At 50.6% G+C, this 20,032-nt stretch overlaps 1 protein-coding gene across 1 annotated transcript; it reads right to left on the reverse strand.

Annotated features, from left to right (window-relative positions):
- Positions 1-8,225: 8,225 nt before the first annotated feature.
- STC1 (stanniocalcin 1) lies at positions 8,226-19,715 on the reverse strand. Its single transcript, XM_061472419.1, has 4 exons — positions 19,231-19,715; positions 16,848-16,990; positions 15,599-15,810; positions 8,226-12,192 (listed from the first exon to the last, which is right to left on the reverse strand). Exons 1-4 carry the CDS (start codon positions 19,346-19,348, stop codon positions 11,916-11,918), a joined length of 750 nt encoding a protein of 249 aa, XP_061328403.1. The 5' UTR covers positions 19,349-19,715; the 3' UTR covers positions 8,226-11,915.
- Positions 19,716-20,032: the final 317 nt, after the last annotated feature.

The following is a 20,032-nucleotide window of genomic DNA, read 5'->3' on the forward strand; positions in this document are numbered from 1 at the left end:
AATCACTTTGCTTTCTGCTTTGGAACAACCGTCAGGGCTCGCCACATCTGCTGGGCTTGGGTTTGGGGTTGTTTTTGCCTCCCTAATGGGAGATATTTATTTAGATGGCAGCAAGATCCCTTGGATACTGCTCCAAAAACGTAACTTAAAATATCTGGACTAAACAAGCTCCTAAAATAAGGAGAATTGCTTAATTTTCATTCTCTCTGATGTCATCTGCGATTGCCACAGACCGAAATCCCAGGCATGATAACTAAAACACAGCCTCAAATAATTCACAGGGCAGGGGGAAATGCATCATCCTTTATCAGCTATTACATGTCATAGATTTCCTATTTGTCAATCCACCCACCCTTAAAACATATAAACTGGCTGTGAGCAACTTCCTGAGCTGGAGCCGGATACGCACTGAAGCAGTTGGAGGTCGAGCCCAGCAGCCCGTTTGGTGCTCGTGCTTGTGGTGTCCTCTTTGGGGTGTGATTTAAAAGAGAGGCATAAAGCACCGTGATGAATGATGCAGGCATCGGCCCCGAGGGCAAGCGCAGTAATTTTCCTCTTCCAACTCAAAGGCTGCCAAAAGGAAGAGCCTCCTTAAAACCCAAGTGTGTGAATTGTGCTTGCTGAGGGTCAGAAACTCCTCCGTGGGTCTTGGCCTGACAGCTGGGAGAGTCTCTTTAGAGCCCAGGGACCGTGTCCCCCTCTTGCCCTGGCACAGACTATAGAATCGCAGACGGGTTTGGGTTGGAGTTGCTCATCTCAGTCTCCCCTCTGGCAGGTTAAAGCCATTCCCCTTGTCCTGTCCCCATACCCCTTATATCCCAAAGCCCCTCTCCAGGTTTCCTGCAGCCCCTTCAGGCACTGGAGCTGCTCTCAGGTCTCCCCTTCAGGAGCCTTCTCTTCCCCAGGCTGACCCAGCCCAGCTCTCTCAGCCTGGCTCCAGCCCTCACAGCATCTCCATGGCTTCACTCCAAGAGCTCCCCATCCCTCTTGTGCTGGGTGTTTGCTCCCACCCAGCCTTGTTGCCTCTATTTCCACAGCGAACGCCATTTATTGCTCTCCAATTTGCCCTCATCAATTTTCACATCACAGCAATGAATTTGCCCTGCTTTGGCCTTCAAAAGTAACAGCGTGCCGCAGGGATCTATTCTAACACCCACAGGCATCTGCTGCCCCAGGGCATGAGCATCATCTCAGGGCCAGCAGGCAGCACAGTGGTGCCCTGCTGCATTGTCTGCTGCTTGCTCCAGCCAAACCCCAGGCCCTTCCGTGCTGGATGTGATACAGGCACCTTACACTTTCATGTAAGGACTTAGAGGGTATTGACTCCCCTTTCGGTTCAGAAAGCCCTCAGCAGTGTTGAGCAGGAGCCTGCTCTGCGTTGGAAGGCTTCATTTTCAGGCTGTTAACAGGGAGATGAGGTTACAGGGAGCACGCAGCTCACGGCCGGGGGTACCCAGAGCATCCTCCTCCTGCTCCCAGCAAACAGGGGGGGAGATGCTGCCTCCAGCCCCTGGCTGCAGCCTCCGAGCAGGTTCTGCCTGTGCCATGCTGCAGCATCCAGATGTGGCCATCGGCAGCTGCAGCCGGTTTCTGCAGCCCCGAGTTTCACAATAGGCATGTTTGGCCTTTCACGCTCTTCTCGGGCTGTTGTTGCACTCGGGAGCCATCCCGTTGGCTGAAGCACGGCCCCGCAGCCGGCGCTGGCTGGAGGAAAGACCGAGCTCTTGTGTTATTTCCCTTTGTGCCATTCAAAGAGCTTCGGACACGGCGGCAGGACAGCACCTCCTGGTGCAGGGCTTGCGGCCGTGCCATGTGCATGGCCCCACTGCAGAGCTGGAGGGAAGACCTTGATCCGTGGGACCCCTTCCCTGCTCCACAAAGCCTCCCTTTGGGTGAAGCAGGGATGGAGCCTGTACCCCAGCCCGTGTCAGGCAGCAGGGGGTTGGGACCAGGTGATCTTAAGGCCTTTTCCAACACAAAACATGTTCTGAGCAAGCAGGGCAACAAAATGGGACCCTTCAGGTGCTGTTCACATGGGTTTGGGGGTGCGGGGGAAGGAGAGGGGTTGCTTGGTTCACTTAAAAGGCTTTAAAAATACAGCAAAGTTTCTTTCCATCAGTTAAAAGCCTCTTTAGAGAGCAGCTGCCTCCTATTAATACTGCTGGGGCTGATAATCTTCACTGGGATCTATCTTTAGAGCTCTGCCAGCATAAATGGGAGCTGGAGGTGCAGTGGGGGGAGTGACTTGGGGCTGAGCGCTGGCTCCGAGGGCAGCCAAACCAGCTGAAAACACATCAGAGCCTCCCGGGAGGAGGAGAGGGGAGGAAGACAAAGAATCCCCTTGGCTTTTGGGGTGGGTTTGGAGAACCCAGCCCTTGGGTGGCGCGGGTGCTCTGAGATGGGGCTTTCTGCTTTGGGTCTGTGCTGGAGCGTTCAGTGCGGCTGCGATGGGGCACCAGCGGCTGAACAAAGCACAGCCATGAGGCTCTGCCCCACGCCAGCCCCTGCTCCGCTCTGCCTCGAATCCAGGCTGGAATGGAGGCGATTCCCCGTTTTCAGGTGCCGTCCTTTGACGCAAGCAGGGCTTCAAAGGGGACCCTGGATAATCCCGCTCTCCGGCGTCAGCGCTTGGAGGGGGGAAGAGGTTGAGCGGGATCAGAACTCTTTGACTCGCTTTTATTTCCTTTGCTTTCTTAATCGCTTCCTGACAGCCCCGGAGCATGAGAAATCCTCTGGAGTGATGCTGGCGCAGCCGGGATGGGGTTTGGTGGGGATTAGCACCAAGCCTCAGTGAGAGCATCTCCACGTTTTCTTCCTTGCTGTTGCTTCAACCAAATCCATCCTTCGTTTGGCTCAGACTTATCCCAGGGGCGAGCAGGATCATTCGGGAGCTCAAATCTCTGCCCGTTGAATGCGGCAGTGAGATGGGACCATCGGCTCACTTCTTTTAAGGCACTCGGGGTGATGAACACGGTGTGCAAGCGACTTATTCCCGTGCTTCAACATCATTTCCAGGCCTGGTAAGGAGCTGCTGCCTGCATGAGAAGCAGCCAGAGCACATCAGGCCTATGCGATCACACGTGTCATTTAGAAAGCCTCTGTTTTATTCACTCATCCATTCATCCCTATTGAGCCCATCAGCTGAATATCAGGGGATGCTGAAAACACTAATGTGTCTCTTGCTTGAGCCCGGCCACATAACTGGGGTGTGTACGGATCCTGACGGCCTTTTGGTTGGTATCTGCTTAGCAAATTGCTGGAAATCGAGGTTATAGAGGAGATTTTGCTCTTCCTGTGGCAGCCGATGAGCTTTTTCTAGCAGTTTGAGTATCCTACAGAGGGTTGTTTGCTGTTTTGATGGCAGATGAAACCTTTAACTTCTGGGAGATTGAGGAGGGATGTAGGTGGTGGCTGTGGACCACCAAGATAAGGAAAGGCTGACGTTTGGGGCTGGGATTGTCCCGGTCAGTGTGGATCTGATTTTCAGCCCTGCCAAATACCTGTGAGCTTTGGCTCAGTGTCTGGAGTAGCCCCAAAATGGGATGCTGGGAAAATCCTGGGTACTTGTGGAAAATTCCTCTGGATGCTGTTCCCACCCCCAACCCCAGCACCGAGGGGCCCCAAGGCTTCAAGGAAAAGGTCCTTGGTACTTGACTCTGATTAGTGACTAAGGATGGGCTCCGTGAACTCCGAGTCCACCCCTCGGAGGGATGAAGCGGCACAATGCTGGGAGCAGAGCAGGACGCCTTTCCAAGCCAGAGGAAAAACCAACATTGTCCTTCTGGTAAGCTCATTCTTCCAGGCAGAACATACCACTCCCCATCCTTAAGGGAAGTTTGCTCCCTGACCTGGGAATCCAGCTCTGGGGCTGCTGCATCTCCCCAGGGACCCCATGGGTGGATCTGCCGGGAGCCCTTTCCTCTGATGCAGCGATAAAGCATCTGCCTGCTCCAGCCCCGTGGCTGGGAGCTGCAGCGGTGTCAGCGGGGCTCGGGTGCCCGTCCCTGCGTGAGTGACGAGGAGGAAGGCGCTCGTGCGTCGTTGGGACTCTCTTGCCTCACCGACGGCAGCTCCACCTCGCCGCTCACGCACGCTTCCGGGACCCCCGGCCTCCTCCTTCCTTCTTCCTGAGGACAGGGGAAGGAAAGATCTGCCTGGTCCTGCCTGGGCTGGGTGAAGGGGACGGTGGGGATGAGCGATGCTCATGGAAAGGAGCGAGAGCCCCAAGGGACCACCCGCATGCTCCTCTCATTGTTCAGATTCATTTCCTATTTAAAGGTTTGATGCTTTATGTGAGCCTACCCCACGGGAGTCGCGCTCCTCGCTGGAGGAATAAAGGAGTGCTTAGGATTAGATGAAAGGGATCTTTTTGCAGATAATGAGCCACACGTGTGAACTTGAACCCCCCCAGCCGGACACCTCGTTCCCACGCAAACCATGGCCAGCAAATAGAAGTGATGCTAAGAGCCACGTGTGAAATAGTTAAACATCAGCTCAGGAAAAAATAAGGGCTTTTTTTAAGCCCTGAAAAAAACCCTTCTAGGATTAATTATCAGCACAGCAATAAACCCAAATGGCTGGGCTCTTTCTGCTGGTCCGGGCTGTCAGAATTCCGCTCCTGGGCTCGGCATGGCTGGCTGGGGACGGCTGATGATGTTATTGAGCCTGGTTGATTACTCCAAGCCAAACAGCACATGGAGAGAAGCGCCGGGGTTTGTTTTCCCAGCGCAAACCCTTCCAAGCCTGCAGCTGAAAAAGGGCCCTGAAGGAAAGTCAAAGGCACCAACTGGAATTCTCTCCCAGTATGGGGATACAGGGAACGCAGTTCCATTATTCCTTAAATAACCATTAGGACCATCTCAGTTTTGTGCTCCTGGACCTGCAGCATCCATCCCAGCCAGGGGGAAGGCTGGAGGGGGAATAGGGGAGGTGCAGGTGACAGAGATCACAATCTACGAGCTATAGAAACCAAGGAGGAATAAAGGAGGAAAACATCCCATCTGTGTGAAAAATAACGACATTCTTCCTCCCAGGAGCTCCTACAGGTTGGACTCGTTTTTCCTGCTGTTCTTTGGGATAAACCTCTCATCTCTCTCGCAGGTATTTTATGCCTAAGGTTCTCCAGCTGCTGCTGCCCAGATCCCTCCCCATCGCTGCGATAAGGGGGGTTTGAGCAGGAATTACCAGGAATTATCTCTCACACCTGACTTGGCTTTTCAGAGCCTTTGGAAATACAGGTTTGTCTGCTGCGAATGGGGTGAGGAGGAGCCGTTTCCTTGGGAAATGCGGATGTATTGAGGGAAAGTCACCCTGGTGGGTGCCTGTGCTGTTGAACAAGATCAGCTGTAAGCTCTATGCACCCACTGAGTACCCCTCCCGCTGCTCAGGCCTTGGAAAGAGGGATTTCATGGAACCCTGAGATCTCATCTCCATCTCCCCTCTGGCAGGTTAAAGCCATTCCCCCTTGCCCTGGGTCACTATTAGAAGCTGTTACCCTCTGAAGTGATTTGCGAGCAGTCATTCAATAGTGATTTGAAGCAGTGTTACTTCCCCAGATCCATCAATATAATCTTGGCCATTGCCTTACACTGAGCTATAGAAAGATCCCAATTGCATTCGTATCACCCGGTGCTCTGTGATATCCTGGTTTATAACCTGGCAAAATCTGCATCCATTTGGATTTCTTCTGCCTTTTCCTTTTGCATCTCGCGTGATGGGAACGGCCACTGTGGAGTCAATTTGCACTTTGATTGTATTTTTAGCATCCTACTTATTATTTAAGCTCCTTTCATATTCCCGGTTGTAGCGGCTGAATCATGACGGCAAAGACAATGTCCTTTATTATGCTGTGGAAGGGGTTATTTTCTGCTTTGTGTTTGTCTCAGCTCACGGGAGGCAGGAAGCGAAGCCTGTTCCCAAATCTCACTCCCATTTTGCCCAGTGTCATTGGAAGAGACCAACCCTCACACTCCTCCTCTGCTGCTCCTGCTCTTTCTCTCCCCTCGCCCCAAGCAGAGCAAGCAGGAAGGGTGAGGACCAGGAAAAACTGGAATGATTTTCCCCTTGTTTTGTCATGAAACTGTGGAAAGAAAAGAAAAAGGCCAAGGAAAGAACATCGGTCAATCACGGACATTGGGCTTTGGCCAAATCACAGTAACTCTGGGGCTCTTCGTTGCAGCTGAACATGATAACCGGGGTTTAATGCACTCTGATGCCACCCTCTTCTGGGGCCGTCTTCTGCACAGCCCTTGCACTGTGGTGACAGGTCTGAGGAGAGCCCTGCTGCTGCCAGGGCTTTGAGAGCAAACCCCTGCTTCCATTAACCCTTGAGAAGTTGTGCTGCTTCAGAAATGGGGACACGAGGGACAAATGTATCCTGAAATTATCAATAATAATAATAAGGAGAAGGAGGAGGAGAAGAAAGAGAAGAAGAATGAGATGAGCACTAAAATAATGACAAATACCCTCCTGATGAGCATCTTTGTTCAGTTTAAACACCTGCCCTTGACTCATGCTGCCCGCTTTATAAGCTTTGTGAATGAATCGTAGACATTTTAACCCATAGGATGCCTAATCCCCACCATGAGGTGGGTCTTGAATTAGGGAGGAGAAAGGAAAACCTGCATTAGGCTGCTGCAGGTGATCTTGCTTTGAGCCATGCTGAAGAGTTCCCATGGCATTTTACTCCTTTCCTTTTGGGGGTTCAGTTCTAGCGCTCGGGGGGAAACAGAACAAACCCCAGCCCAGAATGAGCAGGCTGTCGAACCGAATTTGGGGTGTAAAATGATTCAGGAAACCCCTGCGTTTCTGTGTGACGCTGTGCACTGGGCTGGCAAACGCCTCATCTCCTCCAGGAATGGATGTGGCTTGCTGAGGAGGCAGCCGTGCAGGCTGAGATTGATGAAGAGTCCATCTGAATAGTACATTGTATTGGGGCAGTAAGTATTTATAGGTACCATTATAGTACATATAATTATTTACATTATGTACTATTAATATAGCACAGTATATAAATTATATATACTCTACATTTTATATATAGAGAGTACAGTAATTATTTTATAGCCGTTATTCATTAGAGGAGAGCTGTGGATGCCAGCTTTTGGAGCCGTGGCATCTTCCCAAGCATTCTTTATCCAAGAGCAGCAGCGTTCCCTGCCTTTGGTTCTAGCAATGGATATCCCTAAAGTTTTGTGGCATTTCCCTCCTCCCTTCACTGCTTTGGCTTCTGGTGAGTGAGGGTGTTGTTTAGCAGGCAGGGATTTACAGTTAGGTGAGGGGAGGCGCGTGTTCCACAAGTGATTTGGAGATTCCTCTTCATGGAAAAGCAAATGGAAAAGCCAGAGGGTGACATCCTTTCCTAAGCCACTTGGAAAGCCGCATGGATTCCCACTGCTGTGAACCACAGCAGCTTAGTCGCTTGCAAAGAATGCTAAATCCTGATTTTGGTGACTTATTGGGCCTTAGGATGAGCTTCCATTTCAACTAAAATGGGTTTTCAATAACAGCAAAGTTTGAATAGCCTCCGGTGAAAATGATTCCAGAGAGGAAGCAGAGATTCATTTTAACCCAACTGTGCCGCTGGTATTTATTCATTGGTTCTCTTGGACGAGTCTCACTCTAGCATGATGGGGGAAATGGTATTTAAGCTTTGCAGTAGGTTTTGGAGCAATGAGGCTGCCAGTCTTCCTGGGGATTGTTAAACTGGGTTTGATGTTCCACTGGAAATGAGAGATTTCCTGAATGAAGTGCAAATGCGCACTTCCATGTACAGCAAAGACAGCGGTGTGATGGATGCGCTGCTTAACAAATGGGCCCAGGGTGAAGACGACACCGGTTACACGGTCAGGCTGCTGCCAGAGACCCATCACAGGAGCTTTATTAGCACTGGGATTTCCAGTTGCCCCTGGATGTTACAGGGTCCAGGGTTTGGTCAGACCAGATGCGTTATTCCGGTCATACTCAGCATGGTGGTTTAGATACTGAAAACCTACATCAGGAATCCTTTACTCCACACTCACCCTTATTTTGTCCAGCCTGTAAGTGATGAACTCCGCCTTCATGCCACCCACAACCCCAGGAGCCAAACCCAAGACAATCAGCATCCAGAAGAGACATAAAAGCCACGATGCTCAGTCAAAGGTAAGTGCAGCAACGTGCGCTTGGTGTTCTCACCACCAGCAATCCCAGCAAGTCTCAATGAAAGAGTCAGACACCAAAACCCCTTAAATTTGACATTTTATTTCATCGCAGAAGAAAATCCAACATAGGCCTCATTATGTTACGCATCTTTAATTATAAAAATAAGCAAAGAAAATAACTTGCATCTTTCTCATTACTATGATATGTTTCAAATAACCTTTATATGAACACACTGAGCTTTAAAAATGTAATTTAAACAATAAATAATGACATATACCAGATATGCTCACTGTTTATTCCAGTACTCAGCAAAAAAAAAAAAAAACCCCAAAAACCCCGAACTCTCTCCCTCTTCTAAGTATCTTTAAATTATAAATACAATAATGCAAATTTATAATGGCACAAAACATCTAAAGTGCAAACAAATCACAATGAGAATCATGCAAACGTTTCTAGAGAAGCCCCTCCCCACCCCCGAGAGAAATCACTTTGCCATGAATGCGAGGTTAAAAAAATAAAGCATTTGAGATTAAATCAAGGGTGAAATAACTGGACGTGGTATTGAGACTCATCCCCCAGCCCCAGGGGACCTCTTGCACCCAATTCAAAGCATCCACACTCAGGCATCCTTCCCTGCTGAGGGGAAGCGCCTCTCGCACCTCCTATCCCCTGCCCTGATCAGAGCGAGCTTTAAACCTCCAGCTTAGCCCAAAGTTAGGCAAGGGGACCCCCAGGCCCTCTGATGGGATGGACGTGTGCTTGTGGCTTCCTCGTTACTTCAGCAGAGGAAAGAAAAGTGACTTATTAAAGCAGCCCAAAACCGTGCTCAACGGCAGTGCCGGTATGGAGAGGCAGAGCTCGGGAGTGCACAGGTCCTGGTTACCTGCCATACCAGGGCAAATCAGATCTTCCCACTCATCTTCCCACCAAGGAAGGGGACAACAAGTTTAAATTCCTACTGGAAAAAGAGCCTTAGCTATGACACCCCGAGGAGATAGGGTATGGGGTCATCTACCTCTTGGGTTTGGAGCAGCTGAACCATCAATCAGCTTTATAAACCTTCTTTGGGTTTTCATAGAAAGGGATGCACAAAGCAACAGAGAAGCCATTTGCCCTGAGGAGCATCTCTATGGAAAACTGTGGCTGCTCAGTGTCCTCAGTATGCTCTGCTGGTGTGAGCCCATATTGGCCGTGGGGACCCAAACCAGGAGCTGCTTTGCAATGCCAGTGCACCCATCCAAGTGGTGTTTGGATGCTGCCCCAAGCCGAGTAAAGACCTTTTGGTAACTGCTTCCCGACACAGCAACATGCACTTGATGCACAAACCCCAGCAAGACGTCCCCATTGAGCAATGCCCATCTCCCAGCAGTGCAGTGTGAGGTGTAATGAGGTGGGAAGTCACACACACACAGTTCTGGGATCACTTCCTAAGTATAAGTCAGACTTTCAGGGTCAGGATATTCAAGGGGGCTTTGGTTTTCACCTTGGTGTTGGACTCTATATACCTGTCTGATTGCCCAGAGAGGTGGTGGATGCCCCTTCCTTGGAGACATTCAAGGCCAGGCTGGATGTGGTTCTGAGCAACCTGATCTAGTTGAAGATGTCCCTGCTCATTGTAAGGGGGTTGGAACACGATGACCTTTGAAGGTCCCTCCAACCCCAACACTTCTCTGAGTCTAGGATTTAAGAACAAGCTATATTGCATCTCACTTGCCCTGGACGGCACAATTCAGAGTATTAAACAAATAAAGTAAAACAACAACCCTCTACCGTCAGCAACATTTTTTGCTGCTTACAATTTTATGACAGCACTTTTGGGCTACATTTAATGAAGACAGCAATATTAGAAATGCTGCCACTGCATCTGGTTTCAATATATTAGCAGCAAGTTCTTGTTTAAAGGCTTTGTGGTTTAAACAAAAAAAAAAGAAAGAAAACAACAAAAAAAGAGGTTATATTGCTTTAGATTTTGAAAAGAAAAAATAGATCCCTCCTTTATGAGCTCTCTACTGGTTGAGCAAGAGTCATCCACTCTGCAGATGGACTCTAACGGGATGGATTTGGAGCGTGGAACTGGCCTTGTTGGTTGCACGCCACAATGCGGCTTTGTTTGGCTGGATCAAGCCCATCAGGCTACTGTGCAGAGCGGCTGGGGGGGCCCAGCTACTGCATGGGACCTCCTGCTCTGCTCCTCCTCACCCAGGCTGCTCAAGGGGTGGACGGGAGGAAGGCAGATGGAGAGCATCGTGCCTCTCAAAGGCAGGCGCGCTGCTTTGCTTCTGCAGCTGCAGAGAATGGAAGGGGTTTTCCTGCCTTCCCCAAAACACAAGTTCCTAAAGGAAGCCATAGGATCCCAAGGCAGCTTTTAGCGAGGCCAAAGAGCTCTGCAGCTGCAGCAGCACTCCTGCTTTGGGTCTCACAGCTCCTCTGTGGAGATAGGACTGGAGACGTTCAAGGCAGGACTGGAGGCATTCAAGGCCAGCCTGGATGTGGTTGTGAGCAACCTGATCTAGTTGAAGGTGCCCCTGCTCCTTGCAGGGGGGTTGGAACTGGATGAGCTTTGAATGCCCCCACCAACCCAAACTGTTCTATGAGTCTGTAACTGGCCAGTAGGGACAATCCTTTCCTTCCTTCCCCTCCACTTTAACTGTGAGAAGAGAGGCTTCTTTCTGGCCCTGCAGTTTCTGTCCTCCACATTTTTCTCTCTTCCATTATAAAAAGGCCACAGAGGAGAACGTGAACTCTTGACTATGACAGCGATGCTGTTTCCAGGAAATAAAGAAATAGCTAACTTACAAAACTAAGTTTATGCAATAAAGTTCTTCTATTCTGCTCCTTTTAAGCAGCCTCTCGTGGAATTTATGTACAGTACATGACAGATTTTAAAACTATTTATACCACAGTTAGAGCAAGACCTTTAATACTCTAGTCTTAAGACAGGGTATGTTTCTGTTAGATTTCTTTTAAAGCTTTAGACAGTTAAATACAGTACATAGATGTTAGCTTTTAAATACAATGCAAGATTATGTAACCTTCTGACTAGCTTCAACCATCGACCGGCACCTCTTTTAGTCATTTCCATAGTACAAAACGTTCCTTTCCTGATTTGCTGTGTGTCTGTGGGGTAGTTTTAACTCATTTTGCACTGTGGTGCCAGGTCACGGTAACTAAAATCCCCCACAGCTAGCGAGTTTGGCAAATCAATGGGTTAACAGAGCTGTGTTGGAAGGGTTAGGACTGTATGACACTAAGAGACCAGGAATATGACATTCATATTCGTCCATGGCCAGCACAGATTCATAACACGAATTCCATTGACATCTTTAGGATGTGCAATAGTTATTAGTGCATCTATCGTCTCCCACCGGCTTACTACAAGAGAGAACAAGCTATTCTCCCCGGTGCCAAATCTTCAGCCTTCAATGGCGTTAGTGCTACAGTACATTTCGAGTTTGGTGTCTGAAGGCCCGACTACTGTTCTAAGGGTTATAGCTAAGACTAAGATCGTTTTGGGGTGTCTTTTGTGTGGGGAAGAAAAGAGATGGAGACATTTGGATGGCGGGAAAGCTGAGACACTGAACACGGCTCCATGCAAAACGCTGTCTTCGAGAGGAATAGAAGCGAATGAAAAGCTAACTCTAAACCCAGGTCCTAGTCGGTACGAAAACTAGCTACAGTACACCCGTGTTGGGTGCGTTACTCCTCTAGAAGAGAGACTTGAGCTTTGGTCGTGCTTAGCATCCCTTGACGCCCGCGGCCGCCGCGCCGAGGCGTTACGCGCTCTCGGCGGAGCCGCGCTTCGCGTGCGCCGGGACGGGGCCCGGGCCCTCACCTCGCAGGGTCCTGAAGTAGAGTTTGAGCTTCTGCGGCTCCGTGATGCGTCTCCTGGCGAAGTCGGAGCGCGGGTGGCCCTGGGCGCAGTGGTCCGTCTGCAGCAGGTGGAAGAGGCTCGCCATGTTGGGGCCGATCTTCTCCATCAGGCTGTCCTTGATGGTGCTCACAGTCTCTTCGTCGCACTCCAACAGGCTCCTCACCAGCTTGTTGTAATACCTGCACGGGAGGTACCGGCGGTTACGGCGAGGCAGCTCCCAGCGAGAGGGACACGGAGCTGCCGCAATGGAGTCAGATGTTGGGAGAGCGGGGCCGGGTCAGCCTGGAGAAGGGAAGGCTCCTGAAGGGGAGACCTGAGAGCAGCCCCAGGAAACCTGGAGATGGGCTTAGGACAAGGGGACAGGCCAAGGGGAATGGCTTTAACCTGCCAGAGGGGAGACTGAGATGAGCTCTTAGGCAGAAGCTCTTCCTCCCTGTGAGGGTGCTGAGGCGCTGGCACAGGGTGCCCAGAGAAGCTGTGGCTGCCCCATCCCTGGCAGTGCTCAAGGCCAGGTTGGACACAGGGGCTTGGAGCACCCTGCTCCAGTGGAAGGGGTCCCTGCCATTGGAACTGGGTGAGCTTTAATGTCCCTTCCAACCCAAACCATTTGGTGATTGTATAATCCAACAACCCCCTGAGAATCAGGTTTTTTAAGTCATTCAGGGTGTGTTTGACATTGATTTTTGACAGTGCACAATGTACATATTCCCACTGCATCTAACAAATGCCCTGGACTTGAAGATGCTCACATACGTGCTCAAGACACAGAAGGAAGCAGAAGTGATTTTGATGTTCCCTTGCTGCATTGGGAAGAAGGTGAGAGTGAGGAGCTAAGGGAAGGAACTGACTTCAGTGTGTGCTGAACAACCTGAGCTCCTAGACCTTTAGGAAGAAAAGTAATTGCATCTTCCTGATAGATTCTGCCCGTCACCAAACCACATCACAGACTAAAGCAGACCACTGGTCTGAGGCAGTGCAACCCATCCTACCTACAGACGTACCCATCCCTGTGGCACCATTCCTGTTCATCCCCTCCCTTCCCTCCCCGCACAGCCTTTAGCAAGGGATCAGAAGAAGGAGGAGCAGGTCAGAGCCTGACAGATGCATGTATTCCCTGGGGATACATCCGTAGGACATGCAGTCGGTGACCATGCATTTAAATCACGAGTGAGGACCTTATGCTCTGCCCTGTTGCGTGCCCGCCTCCTCTCCAGCCTGCTGCTGCGTTTTGGCCTGCCAGCAGCCTGGCGCACACGTTCCTTGCTCCAGGAACTGATCCAGGGCTGATCTGTTTGCCCATCGGAGCAGAGAACAGCGCTCAAAGGAACGATCCTCCACAGGGCAGGGAGAGCACTGCTGGCAAGTGGGACCTCCCCGTACAAGAGAGCATCTTCCTTGCGAGGGAAAGGGGGGAGAAGAGGAGCGGTCCCGTATCTGCTGGGCTACTCCTGCCTGGAAGGACGTTGGGAAACTTATTTTAAGCCTTTAAGGTCACGGTGACATTTTTCCACCGGAGCAGAGAAGAGAATAACCTGCAGGTGGAGGAGGGGAAGGAAGAGGGAAATGAGAGTTCACATTCAAACTCTTTCCTAACCCTCAGCTCTGGCCTTTAGAGCAGCCAGTGGAGGTCAGGCGAGGTTAAAGTTTCTGCTGCTCTTGAAGCACAAAAGGACCAGGCTTTGGCAAGGGGGAGCACAGTGCACGCACGGCTTGGCAGGGCTGAGACTGAGGTCTGAAGCGTGCGCAGGGGTTGGTGATGAATACATCTGTGCGAGCCGCGCATCCAGCTCAAATCAGTTCCAGCCTAACAGGGCAGGAGGAGCAGATCCCATCCACCTTCCTCTGCTGCGCTGCCTCCACCTCCTTCACACAGATAAAGCTTGGTGGTTTCCATAGCTGGAGCTGCAATCAAACAGCTTGCTAGTGCCTTAGACTGCAAGCCAAGGCAGCAAGGCTTTCCTCTCCTCCTGCTCCTGCCATGAGATTAAATCACAGGAAGATGCTATGACCTTTAACTACTTCCTCTCAGTGTCCCAGGCCAAGTGGCACATTCTTATTCTGTGGCTATGTTGGGACAGGGGCTGGGAAAGCAGGATGCTTTAGGAGACCTCAATGTAAACTATTAGCTGGGAAATCCTGCTGCTTTTGTTACTCAACATGTCATAATATCCTCTGGCTTCAAGAAGGGCTGGCGGCGGGGGGGGAGGAGGTCCCTCTGCCTGGGGACACAGCAGCTCCTGCTCAGCCTTGGTCCTTTGGACCAACCCGTACAACACTGCTGCTGCCCCCTCGCCCAAGCGGCCATGCGTCCCCCTTCACCCTACTGCCCCCATGGCCCCACCGAGGGCTGGTTCAACGCTGCAGTCCATCAGATTGACCTGAACTGCTCTTTCTGATGCCACGGGGCTCCCTGCTCCTCATCCCAGCCCTCGGGTGAATGCTGAAGCAAACCTCTTCCCGATTTGCTTGGGGGAAGAGGGGAAAGACACAAATGTAATTTTCACCTTCCCACATGCAGGATTTTCTGGATATAATAACTACAATAGAGTTTGCCATAATAAACTGATACCGGTCGGAGATGCAACATCCATTTATCACTTGCATACCTGTCCTAGGGTAGGCCTGGAGTGTTCCGATGCTTCTAGATCAAGTCAATCGGCCACCCCAGAGGAGCTGTAGCATTGGCCACAGCCAGCCATCATGTTAAATTGCAGCTTGGTCTGTTTGCACTCAAATTCTAGAGCATATTTACACAAAGCGCTCAAGAAGATCCCTTTTAGCCCAATCACAAGACTCAGCACTGATTGTTCCAGGATTCAGAGGAAGAAATCCCTGCCCTTGCAGCATGACTGCGCAGACTGCAGCAGCTCGCTGAAGCCTCTCTCTGTCCCTTGTCCTTGGAGGACGGGGACAGGGCAGTTCAGTGCTCAGATAAAGGTGCCAGAGAGCAGCATGACGTGCCTGGTTCTGCAGGCAAGAAGGAACAGGGCTGAAGACAACCCTAAAAGAGACCTTTAAGAACACCAGACTATCCCTAGAAACACGAACTACCGGACCACGGCAGAACAAGGTCACAGAGGAGCATGTTTGCTGATTCTCTTTAAGCTTTCCTTGTGCTTCATACTGCTATGGGCAAGCTCTCATTTACCAAGTGCCAAATAAACCCAAGGTAGGGGGTGGCTGCAATGCGAAGGAGTGAAGGAAGTTGCAAGAGGCTGTAAAGCTCTGACGTGCTCAATGTGCCGGAGATGCTACATTGATAGAACTGGGCTTGGTATTGGAAAGCTCTGCTTACTGTTGTCCTGCATTCAGACTGAAAGAACCAGCATTTAAACAAACTCCCCGCTTTGAAGCAATGTCTGTCCAGTTCCTTTGAGGATTCTCCCCTGGAGAGGTTTGTCAATGTATTCACCAAAGGGAGAATGGGAGGAATGGTGGCAAAACTGAACATGGACTTGAAAAGGCAGAGAGCGCTGCTTAGCCCGAGCTATAGTAGGACTTTAAGAAGTGAAGCCCATTTGGGTCCTCTCATTTCTGTCCCGTTATTGCATTTGACGGATTTCAGCTGAGGGAAGCTCCACGTACCGGTTTGAGAACTGGTTCGGAAGCTGGACGACCTCCGTGATGGCTTCAGGGTTCCGCTTGGCGATGCCACACATGTCCAGCTTGCTGTAGCACTCCTCTTGCACCTCGGAGATCATCCTTTGGAACGTGGAGCACCTCCGGATGGCCAGGAACACCTTGGACGTAACCCCGTTTGCGATGCATTTCAAGCTTTCTTTCACAAAAGCTTTTCCCTGGAAACAGAAGAAAAACCTTAAACTACAAGAGATTTCACAGCAAGGGATGTATGGAGGTATTCCACTGTGCCTGGCTGCTATTGGTTACCCTCGCTGCAATCACAGACTTGCTGGAGGTCCCTTACCAGGCAGGGCAGGGAGCTGGACCCTAAAAGCCCGAGGAAGCTGTGGCTGCCCCATCCCTGGCAGTGTTCAAGGCCAGGTTGGAGCAAGCTGCTCTAGTGGAAGGTGTCCCTGCCCGGGGTTGGAACTGGATGAGCTTTCAGGTCCTTCCCAACCCAACCCAAACCATTCCATGCGTCTGTGATAATTATTGCATCGTTATCATCTGTAGCATTTTCAGTTGGGACGCACAAGCCCAGACAGGACAGATGTTCCCAAAACATTTAGGCAATGGAAGTCATTGCAAGAAGAGCGCCAGCGCCAGGGATGGGCCAATCCTGCCCACTGGAATGGGGCTGGACCACTCACCACACACCAGCAACTGAATGCATTTGGTTCACCAAGACCTCAGGATGCTTTAAGAGCTTTTAAGGTTTGTCCTTCGGAGCAAGAGCACACATTGGGAAGAAAGCAGAAAGGAAGAGGGCCCTTGGGAGCCACAGTCCCTCTGGTATGATCCTATTTACCCCACTGCGAGCTCCCGCAGCCCTGGAGAGGCTGATGTGGCCGTGCATTCCCAGGCCCGAAGACTTCCAATTCAAACCCCAGTCCTGTGCCAGGTCACACAGTCAGGAGCTTTACTTTGTTAGGGGAACGTTTCTATTTCCTCCTGAAGAGGAAACTTCGCTCTCCGCCCCACGGAACGCTCCCTGCCAAGTCCTCACACACAGCACACAGCACGTGGAAAATGTGCTGCAGAAAATAGCCCTGAAGGATGCGCTGGTAGCCAAAAATCAAAGTGATAGCTCAGAGGGGGAGCTGAGCAGCAGGATGGCTGCTAGAAAGGAAGGGTTAAGCCTGCATAGACCCCATCCCCGTGAGAACACACACATTAAGGTGCAAGGCAATACGATGTCCCCATTATACCGCACCTGAGTGTCGAATTTAGCAGCACTGTAGAGGAAGGACTTGCAGATGTCATACATGCCATCCGTGTCACACGTGGAGTTCTCCAGGCAGGCAAAGGCCCCGCAGCCCACCTGAAGGGCACTGTTCAGGCAGCGAACCACCTCTGCTGCGGAGAGAGGAACAGGCACAACATGATGCACGCGCCCGATGCCATCGACCCCTTCTCCAGTGCTAAGCGGGTCGTGCTCAGTGCTGTCAAGCAGCAGCCCCATTGCCTTGAAAGGCTGGAGGGAGAGGTGAAGAAAAGAGCACAAAGGCATTGCTAAAGGGGGTTATTAACTGAAGATCACCACCAAATTGAGGGATGGAAACTGCAACTACCAACATCTTCCATCCGTTAGGTACAGATCAACAGAAAGGCAACATCTGATACGAGTCTCAACGGAGACTCACAGGTCCATGCCAAGCTAACTTTGACTGCATGCATCCATTCAGCCTCCCTCTAAAGAAGGCAGAAGTGATGAGGATGGGCCCATGAAGGGCTCTGGGTGGTGAGGTCTTCTCCACAGTCTTAGACCAAAGGGAGGTCGGAGCAGCTTGGCAGCACCCGGTTCACACACCTCCTTTAGAAATGAGCCTGAAGTGATGGCAACTGCCAATAAACCGGCACGAAACTTGCACTTCTGGTGAGGAAGTGCTGGGGTTGTGGCCCTGGAGGTATCTAAAAAGCATAAAGAAGCTGAAAATAAGATCTTAGTTTGTGTGTCAATCAGCGGTACAAAGGACTCGAACGAGCAGCTGAACGCTAACCTGGTACCCAGCAGCTTGCAAGCACAGCCTAGAAGGGTCGCATCGCTGGAGATGCACAGAGAGAAGGGGCATTTGGGCAGGAAAAGTTAAAGGCAATGAAGCTGACCACGTACAATTCACCCCCTTGAGGCAGTGGTTAGGCTGAACAGGAGGGTATCCATGTCACCCTGTCCCTTTTAGCGCAGATATTGTACATTTTAACAATGAATCAGCAGTATTGCCACATGATTGCCCTGAAATTAGGAGGGATTTAACCTTTTTTGGGAAGCTGAACATCCGTCCCCTTATGTGCCTGTGCAAGGCACGGTCATGACTTTTGCAGCTCATGTTACGAGGCATTCTTGAGGAAGAAAGGCAAAGCCCGTGTCTCCCATCGCCATCCGAGGTGTGGGAAAAGTGAGGGTTTGCCTCCAGCAGAAGAGAACACACCTTCCTGAGGGCTAAGTTGTAGCCTAAAGACACATCCAGACAACCGGGAGCTTCACAGAACGCAGGAGAAAATGGAAAGCATTTGAAGGGATCACCCCATTAACCCCTCCTCATTCTCCACTCCTGCTTACGTGCCTGAAGGGAGAAATATTGAGTCAGCTCATCCTCTTCCCCAGTTCATAACCTCCCCATCGCCCAAGCCATTCCCACAATTATGTTTCCACAGGTTCAAATTAGAACTTTGCTTGCAGCAGACTTAGTCTGCATTAAGCTTTTATTGTTTTAGGCACGGTGCAATAGTGAGACCCTATGTTTCTATAGCAACCAAATACAAAAGGAAATTGAGCAAACACCCTAGGATAATGCTGCAGAGCCTTGCAGAGCTAAAATAAGCTCCAAATTAAGAGACCTAATATCTTTGCTGTATAGTAGGAGACGGATTCTTAATCCCCATTGTTCAAGACAATGTGTCCAACTTATCTTAAGCATCTCCAGTGCACAAAGTGGAGCCATCCAGAGCCGACTTGCCAGCAATTTTTCTCTCCATTGTAAAAGCAAGTTTGTTAAAGATCCCCATCGGGTTTGTTTTATGGTACCAGCGAACTGATAGCAAGCAGGCTTCGGGAAGAAACGCTAGCAAGGGACAGTTTCTAGGTTACTGCATTCTTCAAAGTCGCGTTTCTCTCTGCCCCCCTCTCTGAATAGGCAGATGTGTGGCAGAACAATGGTTCCGTCAAATTGCCACGGATTTTGTATCAACTTCCTCAAAAGCAAGGAATTTAACACCAAAGTACGGCTGCAATGGGAGACGAGAGAAAGAGACATGCAAGCAGGGGAAGAAAAAGTACATGGAACTCATTTAGGAGCTGGGGGAGGAGAAGAGAGAATGGATTGCATCCTGCAAACAGCTCACACACCGGTTCCCTGCCCCAGCTCCTGAAAGGAGAAGATTCCTTCTCCAGCTATGCACCAATATCCTCCTGATTCAGCCCCTTAAATTCAGATTGCTTCCTACCAGCCGTTAAGTTTATAAGCAAAAAAAAAAAAAAAAAGGAAAGAGAAAAAGGAAATAAAAAGAAAAGAAAGGAAAAAAATCATCAGCAGAGAGATCTGAGACAGTCCAACACGTCAGGGTTCAGGCTCAAAGCCCTCCTTGCTGGGTGTTACCTGAGTTCTGGGCTGCAACCCTGGGTTTCCTGGGGCTCACAGAGTCATTCTGTTCAGCTTCATAGGATGCAGATGCACTGATCACCAGCAGCAGGAGAAAGCCAGACTTTAGGAGCATTCTCTGACAAGTTTCCGCTAAGTGTGGTTTTTTTTGGGGTGGGATTTTGGCTTTTTGGCTTTTTTCTTTTTTTTTTTTTTTTTTATATGGGTGTTATGTGTGTATCCCTCTCTCTTCTTCCACTTCGGCTCGAGCAAAGATGTGGATCTGGATACGCGCTCCCAGGCAGAGACTGCAAGGAGTCGGCTGAGGCTCGGGGACGTGCTGCAGCCCGGCTCTGTCTCCTGCTCGCTGGGGGACCAGGAGCGGTGCCGAGGGCTTTTATAGCCGCCCTTATCGGTCCCCCCGCGGGCTGCGGAGCCAATGGGGAGGCGCTGGGCAGAGCCAATGGCAGAGTGGACTCATTCAAGCCCCAGAACACTGCAACTTCACAGGAAGAATATTTTCCAGCCCATTAAAAGTACCTGCCAAACAACAATAACCCGCAAGTTAATCTTTGGGGTGGGAAACGGGGCGGGGGGGGGGGAACAGGATGACTTCCTATGGATAATTGAGCTCAAGGAAATGACAGCGCAGCCCGAAATCTTCCCCCCCCCACCAAAGGACAAATCACCTGCCCTTTAAGAAGAAAGATTTTCCCACCCGTTTGCAGCTATTCCAGCCCTTGGGAAGGGGGATTCGCATAGGGCTGGCCCCGAGCCCCCCCCCCCCCCGCAGTGGGGCAGCTCCCTGCCTGCCCCTGGC

The sequence above is a fragment of the Pezoporus flaviventris genome, unplaced genomic scaffold, assembly GCF_033815535.1.
Source record: "Pezoporus flaviventris isolate CSIRO_AGI_PZ_B2104156 unplaced genomic scaffold, CSIRO_AGI_Pfla_v1 ptg000071l, whole genome shotgun sequence".
NCBI lineage: Eukaryota > Metazoa > Chordata > Aves > Psittaciformes > Psittacidae > Pezoporus > Pezoporus flaviventris.